Source organism: Filicampus tigris, chromosome 8, assembly GCF_054856515.1.
Source record: "Filicampus tigris isolate MCC_2025a chromosome 8, RoL_Ftig_1.0, whole genome shotgun sequence".
Lineage (NCBI taxonomy): Eukaryota > Metazoa > Chordata > Actinopteri > Syngnathiformes > Syngnathidae > Filicampus > Filicampus tigris.
This window is the reverse complement of record NC_141224.1, coordinates 15362651-15383083: the sequence shown is the minus strand read 5'-3', so window position 1 is coordinate 15383083 and position 20433 is coordinate 15362651. Positions and strand designations below refer to the sequence as shown.

Here is a 20433-nt window from a genome sequence, read left to right as displayed (position 1 = left end):
TTATATAAGTGTAAGGAGACTGTTTGTTTATTTTAATTGTGATCTACATGAAGACTAAACCACATTTTATGAACAATTTACGCAGAAATGTAAGAAATTCCAAAGTGTTCACATACTTTCTCCTCCGAATGCAGGTGGCTGATATGAGAGAGCGTGTAGAGTACGAAATTAAACACCCGATCGTAAAAGTTTTCAAATTTCTGTGCAAACGGACGTCTGGACATTTTGATTCGCACCCCCCCCCCCCCCCCCCCCCTTCCATATGTCAACGCCTATAGACCCTTTGGACATTGTTTTCCACTCTGACTGTCACATTCTTTCCATTCCTTCTGGGCAAGTACAGCAGTTGAGACAGCAGCTAATTGTCTCTACAAGTCGTCTTTGTCAAAAAAAAAAAAAAAAAAAAATCGTAATAAGACGTCCTACAGTACTTACACTTCCACCTGTCCGCCTCAGAATGGAACATCACAAATTAATATGACGCCACAACTAAAGTAAATATTTCATTTTAAGCGTAGAAAAGTATCCATAAAGCGTCTTTGAGTGTCCAGAAAAGCGCTGTATAAATATGATGCATTACTATTATAACACACATACTTATTATATCGGGAGTAATTTGAGGAGTTTGGAACTCAAGAGCAAATTTAAAGAAGTTACGCTAGCACGAGCGGCAAGTGGAAAGTTTCAAGTCAATCACCGACACTGCACAGAAGTTTATCAAGCTGTGCAAGTTGTACGATAACACCGTTACCTTCATGTCTCCGATAAGAGTTTGGAAGAGTCCTCCAAGCGCACTGCAGTCCTTCTCGATAACAGCCTCCATTTTTCAGAGGACCACCTCCAAGTGGTCGCCCCCGACTTCAACTCACCACCCCCGAAGTCCAGGAGGTGAGGATGGAAAAGTCAAGACGAAAACAAAGAAAAAATAAAGCTAGACGAGCGCTAGAACTAGGGTATCCGTTGCTGAGTAATAAAACAAGAGGTCTTTTTTTTTTTTTTACCACAAAGTTGTGAGAAAAAGCGTTAAAGGCGGTTTCCCGGTGCACCATTCACTTCAAATAAGCAGTTGGAACAAGAGTGAAATTTAATTCCCAGTGTCGACTCCACACCGCTTGCTTCAGAGCCATGTTATGACAGAAACACTTCAAGTGAAGACGAAACTAGAGACACGCTTCGCTGCTCTGAGGATATTGACAGGTAAACCAGTTAAAATACTCGGGAGTGTCGCAGGTCGTCTCTTTCACAACACCGACTGAAAAAGACTGGGCGAACAAACACAAGAGAGACAACATACCAAGCTTGCGACAACGCGGAAAACGTGCTTCCGGTTCACTTATAAAATAAAAGCTACAGCGGTACGGAGTACAGGGTACCACAATTTTTCATCAGTGCTATACCATGGGGCACACAGGACCAGGCACTTCCTAACAAGATGTATAGCAAAAATGCAAATTTTTATAACAAAAATGCTAATTTTTATATGGACAATATGCGTACATACGTGGAAAATGTATATCAGATATTTATCAGCCTTTTTTTTTTTTTTTTTTTTAAGAATTTGCCCATTCCTGATAAATAAATGAACACACACACACACACACAAACACACACACAAATGGTATGGTGTGGTGGAAAACAAATCAAACTTGAAGCCGTTTTTAAAATTAGAGCGCTTAATGTGATGATAGTCCGCATTGCATGTGATGAAAGGAGTGAAAAGCTAAACAGCACTAACAATATTCGATGTCAGATGTTTAAAAGAATTAAAAGAACAATTCAAGAGCACTTATAATTTCAATAAATGCTTTAGAGTACTGTAATGTTTTTGCTGCTTCGCATCTCGTGACAGTGCGTTTTGTAACATTAAGTTCTGTCTGCCTCTGAAAACCAAATACAGTACTGAATGTTAGTCAATTAGCGACTTCTAGCGACTGAAGTTTGAACGACAACAGACGATCGCATTATCCTAAAATAATATGAATGATGAACGTGTTGTATCTTGCAAACGAGTCTTTATGGATCTCGAGCTTACTGACAGCAATGAACCTCCTGCAGATAATGCATTCGAGGGAGGAAAAAAATGACTGTGCCACTTGGAAGAAAACAGCGTGCTGTATTTCTTGATGGAATTTGGACACGCGCGCACATCACACAGGCACACACGAAACAAACAAACAAATGTACACTTAGAACATGTTCCATTTGTACGGAAGAGTATTGCTGACACACCAGGAAAAAAAACCTATCATATAAACTTATCATGTAAAAACGCAGAGCTTGCCTCGAGGACCGGAGTTTGAGACCCTTTTGTGTCATACAAAATTCACGTTAAAACGCGTTAAAAATATTTAGCCACTAGAGGTTGACAGTGAGACATGACTAAAATAGAGACAATGGATTTCAGCTTTCAAAATAATGTCTTACCTGGCAGTTGCCATAACATGGAAAACTATTTATTTATAATACTTATTTGTGATCATCAGACACAGAGAATCTGTTTTACTGGTAATCCAACAATATATTGATCCCTGATGTTGAATGGGGTTATCACCTTTGTGACCATGCTATGTACCTGTATGTACAGCAGATAAAAAAAATATATAATTAAAAAAAAAACAGTCTACACACCCCTAATTTCAAAACCTTTCCCACCATTAATGTGACCTAGCTGTACAACGACCAACCCCCCCACCCCTCCCACCCCATGTGTGTCCTCACACGAATATAACCACCGAGGTTGTGACGGTTCGTGTGAGGACACACCATTTAAAGTGCCTCTGATTTACCCCAACTAAAGTGCAGCAGATCAAGTAGACTTTTCCTGACTTTTGGGGTTTCTGGGAGAAGTTGAAGGTTGTGTACTAGCACTGAGTGATATTTCGAACTGGTCAATCATTACTCCCTCCGCCATGGCCTCAGTTCCAGTGGATAAAAAAAAACAACAAAAAAAAAACAAATGATCCTGCCACCACTAACTAGGTTTCACTGGTGATAGGGTGTTGAAAACAGATGCCCAAGCCACCTCATCTGGGTCCTCTCAATGCGGAGAAGCAGCGGCTTTACTCTGAGCCCCTCCTGGCCTTGACTCTGTAGCACCACTAAGACTTTAAACTCGTCCTAAGAGGCTTACTCTGAGGCTTAGAGGTGAAACCCGCACACCTAAACAATCATGTAGGAAACTCGTTAAAGAATTGTTTACGATATTAGGACTTTCCATCGTAAATATTAATTTAGCACGCTCCTCTGCCACTGTACCAGCAGCTTTTAAGACCGCTGCTATTCAACCCCTACTCAAGGAACCAAATCTCGACCCAGAGAATCTGTCCAGGTGAGAAGTTTTATTTATTATTCTACAGGTTGTTTAGATGCTTCTTTACGCTGCAGTTCCGTCCACCAAAGCATCCTTAGTTTTGTAAGCAAACACTATCTACCTCATGATGTGCCTTTTGCAGTCGTTGTTTTCTGTTTTCATTTGTGTACTTTGTACTAGGGGTGGGCGAAATGACGATATTAGATCGTTAAGCGGTTTAACGTGTTCACGATCTCATAAAGCCGAACGATCGTTTGATCGTCTACATGGCACATTCTAAACAGTTTAGCTCTATGGCGCCGCAAAGCCGCTGACGCGTATACCCGACCAGCACGCACAGTGCACCGTACGTGACACTTCCCGCCTCCCTGTTTGTTTGTATAGCGGGGAGCTATAGGGGAAAGTCACCACGAAGCAGAGTTGGTCCCGAAAAAAAACTCCACATCCACAGTGTCGATTTGGTTTGGCTTTTCCTTGGAGGAGAAAGCGCAAAACCAGTTATTTGCAAAGTTTGCAGAGACTCGGTTCGGACATCAGCGCCGACAGCCAAAGCAAACGGACGCATGGTAGCCTGAGGCAGCCGCTAGCTCCAAGATAACGCAACCCACGGTAACAGAGTCATTTAACACGAGCACTCCATATGAAAAAACAAGCAAGCAGTGTAAAAAAGTAACTGAGGCAGCGACTTATTACCTTGCTGAAGACATGATTCCCATTAAAACAGTGGAAAACGAGGGGTTTAAAAGACATCTTCAAAGTACTAGACCTGCTTTACGAGCTGTTTTACATTATTTACATTATGTTACCTTTTATGTTTACATTCACTGCATATTTGGTAAAAATGGTAACTATTCAAATTAAAACCTGTTCAGAAAGCTTAGCTGACTTAAAATTTCATCAATCATTTTTTTTCTTTTAGAGTTTTACACACATTTTAAATATGTTTTATATGTTTAACATGAGGAAAATGGTCAGAAATGTGCAAAATAGTCTTAAAAACACAACGTAAAAAAATAATCATGATAAAATCGCGGTTTTACTTTTAAAAAATCGTGATGTGATATTTTTGCCAGATCGCCCACCCCTACTTTGTACCTATATGTATCGTGGGTTATTTAGTTGTTATCTTTTGTCTTTATTCTAAATTTTGTTTGGTGTGTTGGGATCCTTTACTGTAATAGTAGACACGCCTGGAACAGTTTTAAAATGTTTTAACCTTTTTTTTCTTTTTGTTTTTTAAATAAAGTATCACCAAAGCCTGACGTTTGAACAAGGGTGTGTAGACTTTTTATGTCCACTGTATGTAAATAAAATGGCGTGAAATTTGTTTTTGTAAGATTTTACACTTTCACCTTAAAATTTGGATTATTTAACAACAAAATGTACTAAAATAGTAACAAAGGCACAAGCATTCAAACATTCGATTTTAAATTAGTAATAATGTACTATTGTAATACAAGCTGTGATAAACTACAATTAATGTAACTAGTAATTGTGGCACAGCAAACAAAACTGACAGATTGCATATTTATTGTCATTATTTATTCTTAATGTAAATTAATTTTAAATAGGAAGTGAAATAACAGCACAGGCTATTAAAATTCTTTAAACACACCAATATTAGTATGCTTGAGTGTTTAATCCTATACATAAAGTTGAAGATAAACAATGATGCCATCTGATGAACTATTAATACATAAAAAAACAACTGTGTAGGTTTTATGTTAAAATCCTTTAAAAAAAAAAAAAAATATATATATATATATATATATATATATATTTATATATATATATATATATTTATATATATATATTGGGAGGTTTGTATGTTTAATCCTACCTGTTAAGGAGAAGCCATACACTGACATAATCCAACTAAGTGGTACATATCAACAAAACATAAAATACCATATAACATATATTTAAAAAGCTATTTAAGAAATCAATAGCACATCATGTTAATTGTGAAGTGAGTTTCCATTCCATTTGTGTTCCACTGTGTTATAAGGCCTTTCCAAGAATATGTTCAAGCATATGAAGTTTCTGTTGTGCTTGAAACAAAAGCAGCATGAATCAGGGAAAATAAGCAGTTTTGGAATTGGGAAACATTCCCTTCAGTGAGGATGTGAATCCAGTAGAATAAGGAAGTTACAGTGTTGATGTGAATAAAAAAGCTAGTTGCATAAGCGTCACAACATGACTGATGTACTTGCCATATTAAATGTCAAGATTTTTCAATGTTTTCTCCTCTCTTCACTACACCACTCAACATGTTTGAGAGGTTAATGACCTCAGAAAAGTAATTGGTCCTTCTGTTATTAATAACCCCGCCCCCCTCCAAAGAAAAATCACATGTTGATCATAATTGAAACAGGGCATTCCAACTCCTAGTGAACAGCAGCATGATTCAGGAATCTACTACTGTATCATGAATGTTTCTCCTGTTGATGGAGAACAGGTGCAAAATCAGTTAGAATTTGAGGTTAGATCCTCCACCTCTTGAAGGCCATCACCAAACTGCAGCTGTAGCATAGCGTCACCACGAATGCAAATATCTGTGACAAAAAACAAACAGATTGTGCAGAAAATATAAATGAACTTGTTGAACAGCAAACTGTACCGGCAAGCTAGCAAACAAGAATGACTTTTGATTGATATTAAGACACACAAATATCTGATGACAATTTGATTCGAAGCTATTCACTAAGCAGCCACATTCGTCAGATATCCACTAAACCGTCCATCTATCCATCCATTTTCTATACCGCTTGACCTCATTTGTTATGGGTGAGCGTTGGACAACAGGTGGCGTACACCCTGGGAATGTCGCACCAAGTAACTTTGCGGATGGGTCTTCGGAATTGTGGCCCTATGTCTTGGACACTCGGATGAAGAGAGGGTCGGCGCTCTCAACCAAACACCACCCGGTGGTGTGTTGGCTCCAACGATGGGAGAAGATGCCGGTCCGACCTGGCAGACCCAAACGTGTTAAGAGGATCTACTGGGAATGTCTACTGGGAGTCCCCTGTCAGAAGTAGTTTCAAACTCCCACCTCGCAGTCGACCGGAGCCGTGGCTGGAAGACTTGGGACGTTGTGAATCGGTGGGGAGAATACTTCGAAGACCTCTGCAATTCCACCGACATGCCTTCCCCATGAGGAAGCAGAGAACGGTGTCTCTAAGGCGGTCTTTCCAATCTCTTGGCTTGAGGGTGGTTGAAAAGCACCTCTCAGGTCTCAGGGGTGGATGAGATCTGCCCTTTGTCACCGCATACATTTGTATAATTATCTTGCAAGTAGTTCACGTAATTTGGGCATGCGCAGTGGCACCTGTAAGTCAAGGAGCTGGGTCTTTGACATCTTTCTATGTGAATGAGATGTTGACTTTCCACGTGCAAATATGGTATTTTGCCATATCAGTGTATCAGTGGAGACATATTGTGGATTGTTGAAGATATAAAGCCAGTAATAAAAGCGGAAGTCAACCCAAACATGTTCTATGCAGGCCCACTAGTTGAAACTAGTGGGCCTGCATAGAATATGAAATTAATATGAATATGCCGAATTAATAAGAATTATGAGTTAAGCAGCAAAATCCACCCGTTTTTAGCCATTTCAGAGGGCGGCCATTTTGTCACTTCTGTCAACTGAAAATGACATAAAAAATGCTCAGGGCTCAGATAATGACCAATCACGGCTCATCTGTTGTCTGAAGCTGAGCTATGATTGATTGTTATCTGAGCCCTGAGGGTGTGTGATGTCATTTTCAGTCGACAGAAAAAAAATATGTTTGGATTGACTTCCGCTTTAAGACTACATACACTGACATACAATTAGAAAATCTTTCCAAAATGATTTTTTACTCACCGTGGCCACTACGTTAATATTGAACTGGTTGTGAGTCAGCACAGTGAATACATTTCCCCGAGGGTAGTGTATACACATTACAGTTCCTGTGCTGTTTGGCAGGGGTGAGATGATGGATCCTCCATTGGCTGCCGTTGTCGCCGCCTCCAGCACAAAGGCAGCAAAATAGAAAAGCAAAGCTAGAAAATGGTAAAAAACATCCTGAAAATGAGAAGAGAGGACGTATTAGGATGACACTCAGTCAGCACACATCTATATCAAGGCCTAAAAAAAGTGTGATTCCTACTTGTATGGGCTTCCTAAAAAGAGTACCTTAAGTTTAGAATTATTGCAAAACTTGACAGCACATGTCCAAATGAAGACCAGGAAGTGGGAGCACATTACATTTTAAAATCACTGCATTGGCTCCCTGTGTGTTTCGGGGTTGAGTTTAGAGTTCCTTTTACTGATTTTTAAATGTCGTAATGGTCTTGGTCCTTCTTATCTTTCTGAGGTCCTTTTCCCACAAGCGCTGAAGTGCTTTCATTCTGGCCTCTGAGTAAGCCCAAGAGTCAAAACACACGCTGATGCAGCGTTTTCAGTTCTACTCCTGTAGTGTGTGGTCATGTGTACTCAGGATAACCAACACAGCAAACCACAGGGACCACACATACAATATGTACAGCACCAGGAACCGTGATTTTCTTCTCCCAAACCTGATAAGCATCGTAGTACCAAGACTGACCTGTCAGAGGCAGCAAGGTGCCACAAGTCATCCAGACTGACAAATAACACTAAAGACCTCAACCATTTAGCAAGCAGGCTAAAGCCTGGTTCACACGGCAGGATTTTAAAATTGTCGGCCGACTTGCAAACTCTGAGAGCCCCCCCACACGTGACTCGATAAAAATCACGCGTATTACAGTTTTGAATTACATTTTGTGTGGTGTGCTGCCACACTGCAAGAACACATCACACACGAACCACATTCATTCAATGATATTCTCACATCAGACGGAAAATCTCGCAAAACCCCTCGAGATTAAATGAGACTTCGGAGTGAGCAAACATGGCGGATGAAAAGGTAGAAGGGTCGCAGTGTCCTTGTGGTGGCGCTAGTTTGATGCTTTCTGATTCTGTACGTGACTGTCAATCATCTGTGTGCTTGTTTGTCCTGGGGGCACAGCACACACGGTGCGAAGTCAGGCCCAAAAAATCCAACATGTTGATTATCCCCGATTTGAGGTCGGACACTACTTCCGAGATCAGGCTGAGCACACCACACACGGCAGGATTATCTGATAAGATTATCTTTGGAGCCATTACGAGAGTCGGCCTCGACCTACAACTGTCGGGACGGGAGATTCGGGGCTAGAATCGGGCTGATTATCCTGCCGAGTGAATTAGACTTTAGGAAGAAAAATAACGCATCCCACACCACAGGATAAATGGTCAGGATAAAGAAGTAGACTTTTGCTGACCTTAAGCAGAAGGGAATAATTTTTTTCAAATTCGGTTTGCTATGAGTGCACTCTTCTTAGGACACTAAGAAAACAATTAATCTGCCCATTTAGCAATGGTTTATACTACCCATATAGTATCAGCTCAGCACACCAAGTAGGTAAAGGGGCACAGCAAACGAACAATTATCCAAACAAAACCTTGTGGATTTGTGCTTGGTGAATATAACAAACACAAGAAGTTTGTATAGGTTTCAGGTGTCAATAAAGTCAACTACGTGAACTATAAAGGTTATATAAACTTGCAGAACAACCTTATGTGTACAGTACAGCCAATAATTCCACACACTCAAACATGGCAAAAAGAAGAGGGCATCTTTAAAAAAAAAAACAAAGAAAAAATTGTCATCGCATTTCATAGGAAAACAAAAGAGTGAAGGGGGGTTTGTGTTGTCAATTCTGTTTGGTGGACGGGAAAACAACAGCGAGGTCTTTGTTGCATTGTGGTATGAGCTCATCATCCATGTCGCTCATTGTTCTGATGAAAACAAACAACACATGCTCGGTTTCTTCTGAACAAAGCTTAGCGCCTACAGACCAAGGCTGAGAGGCCAAACTTCACAGAAATGGTACAGGTTTCGAGGCTATGCTAACCAAAATTTAGAACAAATACACAATATTTCTTCGAATCATATGTTCAATGTGCTTTTAAAAACAAATTTTATATCGTTTTTAGAAGAAGACAGAATTGTAGTTTGCCTAGAGCTCCTGGTGTAAATCCTGATATTAATGGCTATTGTGAGAGCTTCAGTGGTGCTCTTTGACTCCATTAGTGCCATTACTCTGGCAGATCCTCAAGTTCCACGAAAGCACCACTTAGCACTGTGATTAAAAGGAAAACATACGTTTTTTCAGGAGATTTTGCAGGAGATGTGGCCACATTGGAACGTACCTTATGCCCAGCTGTCTAATTTCAGCTTCCTTCAAATTTGCCCCACTGAGCTAGCTAGGTGGCCAACAACATCAGTATTTTTCCATCCTCTGATTAGTTGCTCAGAGCAAACAATTTTGACGAGCAAAACGCATTTGCAGAAATTTGCACATATTAATAAATTGCAGTTTCTTATGCTCACAATGGCTGACATACTGTAGTAGATGAAATGTAATTGGAGTCTGACACACTGAGAAAAAAACATTTAGGTGGACTTTTTCTAGAAAAGCCAGACATCTTTAGGACTACTCTCAAATTTAGGAGATGCATTAAGTCAGGTTAAATGGATACTGAAGGTACCAAATGTACGGCCCACCACTGCATTTAGATGAGAATCACTTACCATGTAAGATTATCTCTTAAAAGAGGGAAATCAACCCAAAGACATTTTTTTCAAGAATATGTTCCCAGCAGGCCCCCTAGTTGAAACACGGCATTCTGATTAATATTGTGTTTGTGGAATATGAGTTAAAGTGACACTTGGGTGATCTTAACATTGGCACATATATAATAGGTTTGCATGTAAAAATGACATTAGTAGTAAAATGCCCACCTCAAAAGACTCTTGTAGTGATTTAAAGGCTTTTTATGTGATTAGGTTTACGACAAATTTCCCCGCCCCTTTTTGGGGCGTGGCTTATGTTATTTTTTCGGTCTCAGCTGTCCACGTCACGGGAGGGAGCCAAGCGTGGTAATAAACAAGCATCAATGTTCAGCGGACAAAAAGTTCAAGCGAGGCTGACTCCACAACCAAGTGTGGCCGCATTGGAACGTACCTTTTCGGCTGTTTACGTTCCAAATTGGACGGTGTGTTGTCGGTCGAGAAAATAGGGCCATCCCTCATCTAAATAAATGTGCACGTCTACTCATTTCCACTTCCGTCTCTGTAAATATCCTGACTGGTGTTAAATGCTCGTCCTAACCATGATCAGCAAAGAAGCAGTGTTTTAGTGTTTTTTTTGTTTTTTTTTAAGCAAAGAAGCAGTGTGCGCTGGTCCCAGCCTATGTAGCTCTGCTCACTTCCACATTTCCTCAGTCTCATATAAATCAGCCACGAAGAGGTTAATCCTTTTGATATGTTGACGTGGGCATTAGTAGAGATGTCAACATACATTTTGGTGCCAATTGATCGCCGTTTTTGGACGTTATGAGCAATGAAAGTACAATGATTTTCAATGGAGGGTTTGGAATCGGTTACTCCCATGATAGAACGCTAGGGGGCGCGGTCATTCTCCTCATTAACAAGGGGCGTTATTCATGGAGTCAATTATTTCCTAATTTCTCCCAAATTTATTGATAAAATAGAAAATGACAACTCTTTTCATTTTCCTGATCAAAAAATATATCAAATGAACTTGTTAGTGAAAACATGGCCATCCGACCCCACCGTCCCTTTAAGTAGCAAAATCCACCCATTTTTAGCAATCTCAGGTTCGGACATTTTGTCACGGCTCAGCTTCAGAAAACAGGTCAGTCGTGATTGGTCGTTACCTGAGCCCTGAGCAGTTGTGATGTTATTTTCAGTTGAGAGAAAGTGACAAAATGGCCGCCCCCAGAGATGGCTAAAAGCGGGTGGATTAACTCTTATTCCACAAACGCAATATTCATCAGAATGCCTTGTTTCAACTAGTGGTCTTGCATAGAACATATTCTGGAAAAAAATATGTTTGGGTTGACTTCCTCTTTCAAAGTGGTAGTAGAAGTGCAACTGAATGTATTATCAACGGATGTCAGTTACACAATTTGTATGCTGTGTTGCATTGTACAAATCTATAAAGAGTTTTGGATATGAAACACAACTTCCTCTTATTTCATTATATAATACATTTCATAATACAACATATTATTTTTGAGTGTAGTTTTACAAGCATGTTTGTGTATAAAATGACATTTTAAAGAGGTTGGGCAAAATGGGGCTCACATTTGGTGACGATCCAGATAAAGGTGTAGAGCCATGATTGTTTTGTTTGTCGGGTATATGATCTGGTGCATATGTGAAGCCCTTTGAGACTTTCTTGTGATTAAGGCCTATATAAATAAATTTGACTTGACTTGTTCACTTTTGTCAAGTTTTGGCCTATATTAGAACCCATTTTGTGAGGATCTGGAAAAAGCAGGGTGCTACGACTAAGTTTAGTCAACTGTGTGGGATAAGACAAGGGCCAATGTAGAACCCATGTTTGTGCAGTTTGTATCACATTCGTTAACTTTGTGAGATAAGGTATAGTAGGCCAAAGAATAATTTACTGTAACATAATTCATTTTAGCCTGGATCTGGCTAGTGCTGTGTGATATTACGCTTGTACGCTGCATGTTGTAGTGCGCAATAAAAATGTCTATCATACAATATAACCCTCTCTCATTTCTATAGTTATTTTGTTATTGTTACTCGTTATTTTGTATGAGGTATTGGGTTAGCTCTACTGCTAAACTAATGTAGCGACCGAGAGGGTAACACAACGAGTTGCCTTTCTATTACGTCATCTTTGTGTCTCACCCTTCAGGCATGACTAATGGATTCACACTTAATTCAACTGTTACTCAAACATAACAACTGGATTAAACATGGGTTGATTAGGCATGCCTGGCGAGTAGGGCGCATGGAGGATGTGCTACAGAGATGGCGTTATGGCGCTGCTCATTTGTAAACTGAATTCAATAGACGGAGTCTGTGCAGTGTGCATGTGTACCAAGACAGAGTGAGTTTGTGACTTTTTTTTTTTTTTTTAATTTTGATGCCCTTCACTTGGATGTCACACCAACATCTTATGAACAACGAATTAAGTATATTAGACAACATTACAATGTACACAACACATGTCTTGAAAACTGGTTGTACACCAATGTATGTATGTATGTATGTTTTAATGCCAGGTATTTCATCCATTGGTTATATCCATCTTGAACAGTTACAGTATCTTCTATAAAAACAAAATGATAGCCGCTAAATCAATAGATGCATGATTATATGGACACTCTAAGGAGCAAACCAACGACAGACTCAAATATGACCTACCAAAAAGTTCCAGTCAATAGTGATGCGGTCAGCCAGACCGGTGATGAGGAGGATGAGGTAGGCGGAGGAGAGCAAGAAGGCGGTGACAGACACAAACATCACCCAGCCTTGCAGTAGAGGGACTGGCACATTGGAGGAAGCCACCAGGATCCATACTAAACCACCAAATAACTGGAGACACAAGCATCAGCACGTCAACACATTACTCTATTAAATAGTCAACATTTCAAAATACTCCCATATAGACAATTTATTGTACCAAAATGATATTTTAATATATATATATCCACTGCAGTTTTCACCACTGCAAACTACAGCTTTTTTACTTTTTTACTATTTAAAAAAAAAAAGACTAAAGCTATGATAAGCTATGATAATACAATTAGGCCAAAAGTCACCCCCAAAATACGTATGCCCCAATAGTAAAAAAAAACTTTTTTACTATTTAAAAAAAAAAAGACTAAATCACACTAAATCAAGTGCAACATCAGCTCATTAAGCATCAAGGGTGAATGCAACTAGTGTGCTTTGCCTTTTTTGGGTGGTGCTATTTCATATTATTTGTCGTACCACCACAGAGGGCTACCAATGACAAAGGCCAAGAGGAAAAATATAATGATAACCTCAGAACCAGAAATGCAACTCACGGTGACATGGGCTATTTCATCACAATATGGGCAATGCAACAATCACATAAACAAATGATTGTTATTCATGTTTAATATACATTAGCATCATATCCTTGACAGTATACTTATTATACTTAATGTGTTAATTTAAATAATTCCTATACAAATGGTGATTAGTTTTCTTTCTTTTAGTTTTAAGTTACACTAGCATGACTGCAACGAAGGGTGAATAATAGTAGCACCTTAAGTAGCAATTCACTTCACATTAAATGTCACTGGCAAATTGCTTTGAAAACAGAACATGAATGTTAACCAGCTCTGTTTACTACCATAGGCATTTCTCATTAAAACCCATATAAAATTATTAAAACACTGGACTAATGATTGGGTGATATAAATACAGACTGGATGACCGCAATCACAACCAACAATGCTATTAAAGAACTTTTACTTTCATTATATGTCATGCATGACAAAAGCCTGGCAAATGCAGTTCTAACATGAGAATAAAGGGAAATAGTTAAAATAAGCAAAATTCCAGTGGTGTCAAGGACCGTGAGATCACCTTGCAGTTCGAAAGGTCGTCAGGAGAGACCATGAGGTTGCTACAAGTATCATATGATGCTAATCATCCACTTTTGTGATTCCATGAGTTTCGGATCAATACCGGTACTTACTATTTCTAGGCAGATAAGCGCCCCAGAATAAGTCCTCAACACTTCCAGTCCCAAAGGCAGCGAAATTAAGGGCGCTGGGAAGGAGGTGGCAGCGGGATTGGTGGCCGGCTCCGACATCTCTCCGTCTGCCTCTCTCTCTCCGCTCTTTTTCGGCCTCCTCTCTGGCTCTCTCGCCTACCAGGGAACCCACTGGCACAAAGGACAAATTCCTCCGGTGTCATGTGTCCCTCTCCAACAGAACAGGTCGGACAGGTGCACCGGCCACTCCCTTGGAGCCATGATGATACGTTCAAAGACGTCACGGATTCACGGAAACCTCCATATCCAAATGACCTGTGCTAGAAAGCCTATGAAATACTGTAGTTCTAACGGTTGGTTTCCCTAAGATTACCCTTTACTGTAGATTACATCAAATGTACTTAACGACAAATGATGCACGTGGGTGCAAATGATTGCTATTGATTGCAACGAAATGATTGCTATTGAAAGATTACAATTGACAATTTCTTAAGGCAATCAGGTTATACCACAACAGTCCTGAGGCTAGGTATTGAAAAAAAGAAAAAAAAAAACAACAACACCAAAAAACCACGATAAGGCATATATGGAAAAAGTATTTGTTATAAAAAAAAAAGTACTGGAATATAAATAATGTAGTGAAACGATGTTTGAAACCACAACAGTTATATTAAAGAGACAGTGTGAATAAGTTTTCAATTCATTTCAATGTTCATTCATTTAGAAAGCCATTATTCATTTCAATAATATGCAAAAAAAAAAAGAAAAAGTTCTACATCATCGTGCATTTTTAAAAAAATACAATTGTAGGTCTAGTAATCGCTATTACGTGAGTCGCGCCTCACCTTACCGGAGGCTGACATGTTTCGCCACCATTTTTCTGCTACGGATACACAAAGGAGACAAACTTAGCGAACGTGATTCCTCAACACCATGACTACAGCATGTGTAAAGAATGCAATGCAAAGCTAGAGACATACTTAATCATCCATCCCATCCATCCATTATCGATACCGCTTATCCTCACAAGGGTAGCGGGGCGTGTTGGAGCCTATCACAGCTGTCTTTGGGCAGTAGGTGGGGGATACCCTGAATTGCTTGCCAGCCAATCGCAGGGCACACAGAGGCAAAGAAACATCCACACTCACAATCACACCTAGGGGCAATTTAGAGAGTCCAATCAACTTACCATGATCAAGAGATTTAAAAAAATATTCTTTTAAATATTTTTTGCATGCATATTTTTGGAATGTGGGAGGAAACCGGAGAAGACCCACGCAGGCACAGGAAGAACATGCAATCTCCACACAGGGAGGCCGGAGCTGGGATAGAACCCACGACGTGTGATCTATGAGGCAGACGTGCTAACCAGTCGACCACGTGCCACCCATAGTTAACCAATATTCTTTTATACTGTACGCTGTACTGCTCCCATATATGAGTTACAGCAGCTTCTTTTACATTACCTTCTAGTATCCAGAAGATGTTCCAACTAAGAGTAACCTAAATTAAAGAAAAACATGATTGGCATCGAGTTCATTGTTTTGTTGCTATTAAGCACTTCAATTCTTTCTTATTTTGAGTATCTAATTAAACGATCCTTTGTGTTTTCTTTCTTTTTTTAATCAACACGTTTAATTAAAAAATCATAATATCAGTAAAAATGGATTGGATGCCGTTGTGGTAGGTCCAATCACATTTGAGGGCAACAAGACTGCACTTGATCATCCAGTTAGAACACCCACTTATTGTATTACTTTTGTAAGAAGGAAAATAACGATGAAGGGTCATTCATTGGTTACGTATAAATAACCAAGAGCACAAATGAAGCCGAACGAAGGCACAATGGTGTGGCTACTGGTTAACTAAATGCAGGTGCAAGTCAAACAAGTAACCGTGAGTGTAGAATAATAGCGAAAGCTGAGAAAGCAGGAGAGAGGCTTCCACGCAGATGTTAAAACACAAAAAACTGTTAACCTTGACGCTTTGACGAGTTACTTTATTGGTGGGTTGTCAAGACCATGCCACAGTTAATGTTTAGCCAGGATTTGGAATACAAGTGCCAATATTGACATAACCTCCAAGAGGGCATTCTGGGCCCGGCGGCGGGTTAGGAGGGGTGGTGATGAGTTGCAGTGAATCAAGGGACAGTGAGAGAGTCCATCACTTGCTAACATGCTTTTGTTTTTAATAGCCCTACTGTTGGCTTGGCAAATCTTGATCAACTGATAACCCGATATTTTCAGAGGAAGGAAATGGATGTGTGTTGTGAGAAGCAAATTTTTGCTCCTTTGTGTCCTCAACATATATCCACGGCCTATATAATACTTTATTTCGCTGCTGTCAGGCCAAAACCGTCATTATTCAGGAGACCCCAAAAATGACACATTAGCATCGCATCTTGAAAGAGAGCAAGCCATTTTCAACACTTTAAATTAGTCAATAGTGTGTAAAAGTAACACTCACACGTGTGGACTGACCTATAGTATAGATTTTGAAAAAAATATGAAATTCACCAAAATGTGACTTATGAGGTTTTGGCTCACGATACAGTATACATAATTTAGTGTATTTAGAAACAAATCAACGATTTACACTTGACTTTACTTTCACAAGTTTTCATTTCCATAGATAATGTCTTTTTACACTTGACTTTACTTTCATATGTCTTCATTTCCATAGATAATGTCTTTTTAGAGTTGGATAACAGTAAGTAATGTTAAAATGCACAAAACATGAAGTTCCCCAAAACAACCCATCCTTTCCTAAAAACTATTAGGCATGAATAAAGGGCTAGTACAGTATTTATATTTTTAAGTTTGTTCGATATACAGTATATTTGACAGTTTGAGAACGAATGAATGTTGAAAGAATGTTAAAATGTAACTGAAAACATTGCTTGTACACTTAATTATGTTGGTCACAGTTCCACCCTGGATTATTTCTATTTTCATTATTTCCTGCTGGTACAAAAAAAAAGACCATTGTTTTGCACCCAATTCAACATAATGGAACGGATGCGCGCACACACAAATTGCATGTTAATCCTCACAAATCCAAGAAAGTTTCTCACGACAGGGCATGTCATTCCACCCCACCCCTGAACGTGACAGCTCCACACAGTCCTCTGCACTGCTATGATCATTTGGCTCCCCTTCTTGCCAAAATCCTTCAAAGTCCAGTTCATCCCCACTAACCCACTTCCACTTGCCCTCGTGCTCCAAGTCAGACAGACCGATCCACACTCGATCGTAATATACAGCGATAAAATCCTGCACCTCTTTTGAGGTGACGATGACCAGGTCCCCTCCTCGGTCTTGACAGTCTCTTCTGCTCAATTTCCACGACTTAGATTCGCCTTTCTCAGAGATGTAGTAGCATTTCTCCTTGAATTTAACCCACTGTGTTGGGCAAACTTTTTCTAAAAGAAGCACAAACAGTTGATTATTTTATTTCAATGTACTCGCACACGATTAACTCATTCACTGCCAAAGACAAATTTGTCTTTTCACAGTCCAACCATTAAATCCTAGGAATTTATTTTGATTTTTTTCAATTTTTTTCAAACCTTAGGGTAAAAGAGGGTCTGAAAATGTCTGGCAGTGAATAAGTGAATGCATTCATAGTAGTGCTGTCAAGCGATAAAATATTTTTAACTAATTAATCTAAACATTTTCTGCATTTGATCAATTTTTAGGACGCTCGGAACCAAGTTTTACTTGAGTAAAATCTTAAATGAACGTGGAAAAAAAGTAAAAGTATATTTCAATTCAAAGACGGTTCTAATAGCTTTCTTTGATCCTTGAATACGATTTATTTTCCCGTAAAATACAACGGTTGAAATATACACCAAAGATGTACAAATAATATGGTATTTAAATATGGTTGTGCAAGGTGTGCAAATTATTTTGGATTTCTCCTTGAGCCGTCAAGCAACTTTTTAAAGTAAAACTATGTAAAAGTCCACCTTTGTTACAGTGACTCTCCTCTAAGTTTGGCTGCTACCGGAAGCAAATAAAACTGAGTTAACTGAGTTGATTTTTTTTTTTAGTGCGCTATAAAATTCAAATTAATCTCCATAGTTAATGTTTTAACTTTGACAGGCCTAATTCATAGTAATCATAATTTATGAGCTCCAATAAAAATGCAACAAAAATACTTGATTTAGATGGATACCTACAGGCTGACAGATCTTCATCTTGTCCATTTAATTGTGCTTAGTGGGAATCCACACGAGGAACGATGTGTGTTTGTAATCAGGTTACAACTTGTTTTTGTTGTATGCGGCACTTACCTGTTCTGTTCCGATTTAACTCTTGAGCCTCTTGCTTTAAGCCATCTCGACTTGAAACCACTTTGTTGAATCGGCTCTGCAGCGCCTCAAGCTCTTTGGTCAGGTTGCCGGACGCCAACCTCAGTTGGTCTCGTTCAACCGAGAGGGTGTCCCGCTCTGTCCTGAGGCCGTCTCGCTCACTTCTGAGGGTATCTTTCTCATTTTTGAGGGTATCTCGCTCACGTTTGAGAGCTTCTTGTTCCTTTTGGAGGATGTCTTTCTCATTCTTGAGGGTGTCTCGCTCATTTTTGAGAGCCTCTTGCTGCTTTTGGAGAGTGCTTTTATCATACTTGAGTGTGTCACGCTCACTTTTGAGAACTTCTTTCTCAATTTGAAAAGTGTCTCGCTCATGTTGGAGGACTTCTTTCTCATTCTTTAGGCTGTCGCACTCACGTTTGAGCTTTTCTTCTTCATTTTTGAGGGCTCCTTGCTCAAGCTGGAGGGTGTCTCGCTCATTTTTGAGGACCTCCTGCTCATTTTGGAGGGTGTCTAGCTCAGTCCTGAAAGTTCCTCGTTCAATTTTGAGGGTGTCGCGTTCATTGTGGAGGGCGTTTCGCTCGTTCTCAAGAACATCTCGCTGGTTCTTAAGGGTATCTCGCTCATTTTGAAGGAGGTCTCGCTCCCCCGTGACAGTGTCCTTCTCTTTTGTCAGAGCACAGATTTTAGTCGCTAACTGATTATTGTTTTCTAACAATGTGTTGTATCTGCCTTGCAACTGGAAACATTGTGAAGTCAGATTGGGACACGTGGTGGGACCAATGGGCAGTTGTTCGGAGTCTGTCAGAGGATTTGGTCCGATGTCTGCAACAAAATGAACATTCTGAATCCTTAATAAACCACAGAAGAATGCTGTCATTAATAACAAGTGTTGATGAGCTATCGTTCAGCCAACGCAATGGCATAAAGCAAATGTTGTTTGGACTTGCACTCATGTCAAGGTATGCACTCACATTGTCCCACCATGGCTATGATAATAACCAGCAGGAGAAGATAGAGCAGCCCCAGACACACTGCAACAGCTCCAATCCACCATACTGCATCACAAATAACAAAATTCAGACAAGCACTGTTAATTTGGTAGTGTTTGCTCATTTTTAAAATAGATACATCCTAGTTATTCTTACCTGATTTAGGAAATCTCCCTCCATATTCTGATTTAGACTCCATCAATTCCCAACCACCTCCTGTAATCACCCCTGACTTGCTGTTAAATGTCACTGACATATCTGATTTGTATTGACACCCCCTAGGTTGTCACCCCACCAAGTGTTGCAACAAGCAGTCCTCCCGCTAAGGCTCGGGCATCTGCTGAATCAAGAAAAAAAACAAAACCAAAACAAGGAATAGCCACGCCTTTTGATGGATTTAAAGGAGCCGTCTAGAAAAAAGTTATGACCTGTAATAAGTGTATGGAGCATTTGATTCTTCATTTTTTTTAATGCCATACAAATCTTAAAATGAATCTGTGTGTCAGCTATAACCTGTGTGTACTTTTATTTAGAATGAGTATCTTGCAAAACTTGTAAAACTCTGGGCCATTTGGATTGTGTCTTTCATCATCGGGAGAAGGTGGTCCGAATTTTTTAAATCATAGGACAGTCAGCAAACTTCATATTTCCTCTTCGCAATAACAGGAAGTCACCAAAAACTGCATGAGAAACATTGTTAATGTGTGTGAGTTCTTGCTCAACTTCCAAGGTCACTGACATCGTAAGGCGCCTTGGCTCAGGTGGTAGAGTGGTCGTCTTCTAACCCTTGTGACCATGACGAAGTGTCCTTTAACAAGACACTGGACCCCCAGTTGCTCCTGATGTTCCGTCATTAGTAGATAAAATGAGGAGACACTGTTAAAGTGAAAGCCTCTTGTCAAAACTTAGCAGCAAAATATTTGGTTAAAAAACAACAAAAAACACCCCAAAAAAACCCTTCAGTTTGTAATCCTTAGGAGTGTAGGTAACTGGACGTTACCCCAGCTGACTAGGACATATTGGGCCTCACTCATCGTGCATACATCGCGCACAAATCTGTGATTATCTTAATATAATATTAATATCTTCATACTTGAATTTGTGTTTATTCTGCAGACAAAAATAGATCGTCCTCAGGCAATGCGTAGGCACAAACAATGATGGGTCAGCTTTTGAAAAAGCATCAA

The 20433-nt window shown here is 39.6% G+C and overlaps 3 protein-coding genes across 8 annotated transcripts in view; all 3 read right to left on the bottom strand.

Moving 5' to 3' along the window:
• The window catches only part of LOC147143902 (protein MTSS 1-like), a 36117-nt gene extending 34837 nt beyond the window's left edge, over window positions 1-1280 (bottom strand). For 3 of the 6 annotated variants that reach the window (XM_086038635.1, XM_086038637.1, XM_086038641.1), the window contains exon 1: window positions 752-1279. In XM_086038635.1, the coding sequence (XP_085894761.1) occupies window positions 752-823 (72 nt within the window). In that variant the 5' untranslated portion in view covers window positions 824-1279. Of the gene's footprint in view, window positions 1-751 lie in introns of all 6 variants that reach the window. The other 3 variants (XM_086038636.1, XM_086038639.1, XM_086038638.1) reach the window with 2 other exon arrangements.
• A 3543-nt stretch (window positions 1281-4823) lies between these two features.
• Window positions 4824-14209, bottom strand: mal2 (mal, T cell differentiation protein 2). Its single transcript, XM_086038137.1, has 4 exons — window positions 13928-14209; window positions 12622-12792; window positions 7176-7376; window positions 4824-5865 (listed from the first exon to the last, which is right to left on the bottom strand). Exons 1-4 carry the CDS (start codon window positions 14042-14044, stop codon window positions 5794-5796), a joined length of 561 nt encoding a protein of 186 aa, XP_085894263.1. The 5' UTR covers window positions 14045-14209; the 3' UTR covers window positions 4824-5793.
• A 1714-nt stretch (window positions 14210-15923) lies between these two features.
• LOC147143900 (uncharacterized) lies at window positions 15924-19591 on the bottom strand. The gene is made up of 4 exons (XM_086038946.1): window positions 19403-19591; window positions 19229-19312; window positions 18240-19079; window positions 15924-17366 (listed from the first exon to the last, which is right to left on the bottom strand). The coding sequence occupies exons 1-4, from the start codon at window positions 19500-19502 to the stop codon at window positions 16987-16989; spliced, it is 1404 nt and encodes a 467-aa protein (XP_085895072.1). The 5' UTR covers window positions 19503-19591; the 3' UTR covers window positions 15924-16986.
• Window positions 19592-20433: the final 842 nt, after the last annotated feature.

What these genes read in the sequence shown, in the direction of transcription:
- mal2 (XM_086038137.1), bottom strand. Translation starts at nt 14,044, where the DNA reads ATGTCGGAGCCGGCCACCAATCCCGCTGCCACCTCCTTCCCAGCGCCC. An exon ending in CGCTTATCTGCCTAGAAATA is followed by an intron (nt 12,793 to 13,927) that starts GTAAGTACCGGT and finishes TTGTGTCTCCAG; the next exon opens with TTATTTGGTGGTTTAGTATG. An exon ending in CTATTGACTGGAACTTTTTG is followed by an intron (nt 7,377 to 12,621) that starts GTAGGTCATATT and finishes TCTCATTTTCAG; the next exon opens with GATGTTTTTTACCATTTTCT.
- LOC147143900 (XM_086038946.1), bottom strand. Translation starts at nt 19,502, where the DNA reads ATGTCAGTGACATTTAACAGCAAGTCAGGGGTGATTACAGGAGGTGGT. An exon ending in AGGGAGATTTCCTAAATCAG is followed by an intron (nt 19,313 to 19,402) that starts GTAAGAATAACT and finishes TTTGTGATGCAG; the next exon opens with TATGGTGGATTGGAGCTGTT. An exon ending in GTTAAATCGGAACAGAACAG is followed by an intron (nt 17,367 to 18,239) that starts GTAAGTGCCGCA and finishes TGCTTCTTTTAG; the next exon opens with AAAAAGTTTGCCCAACACAG.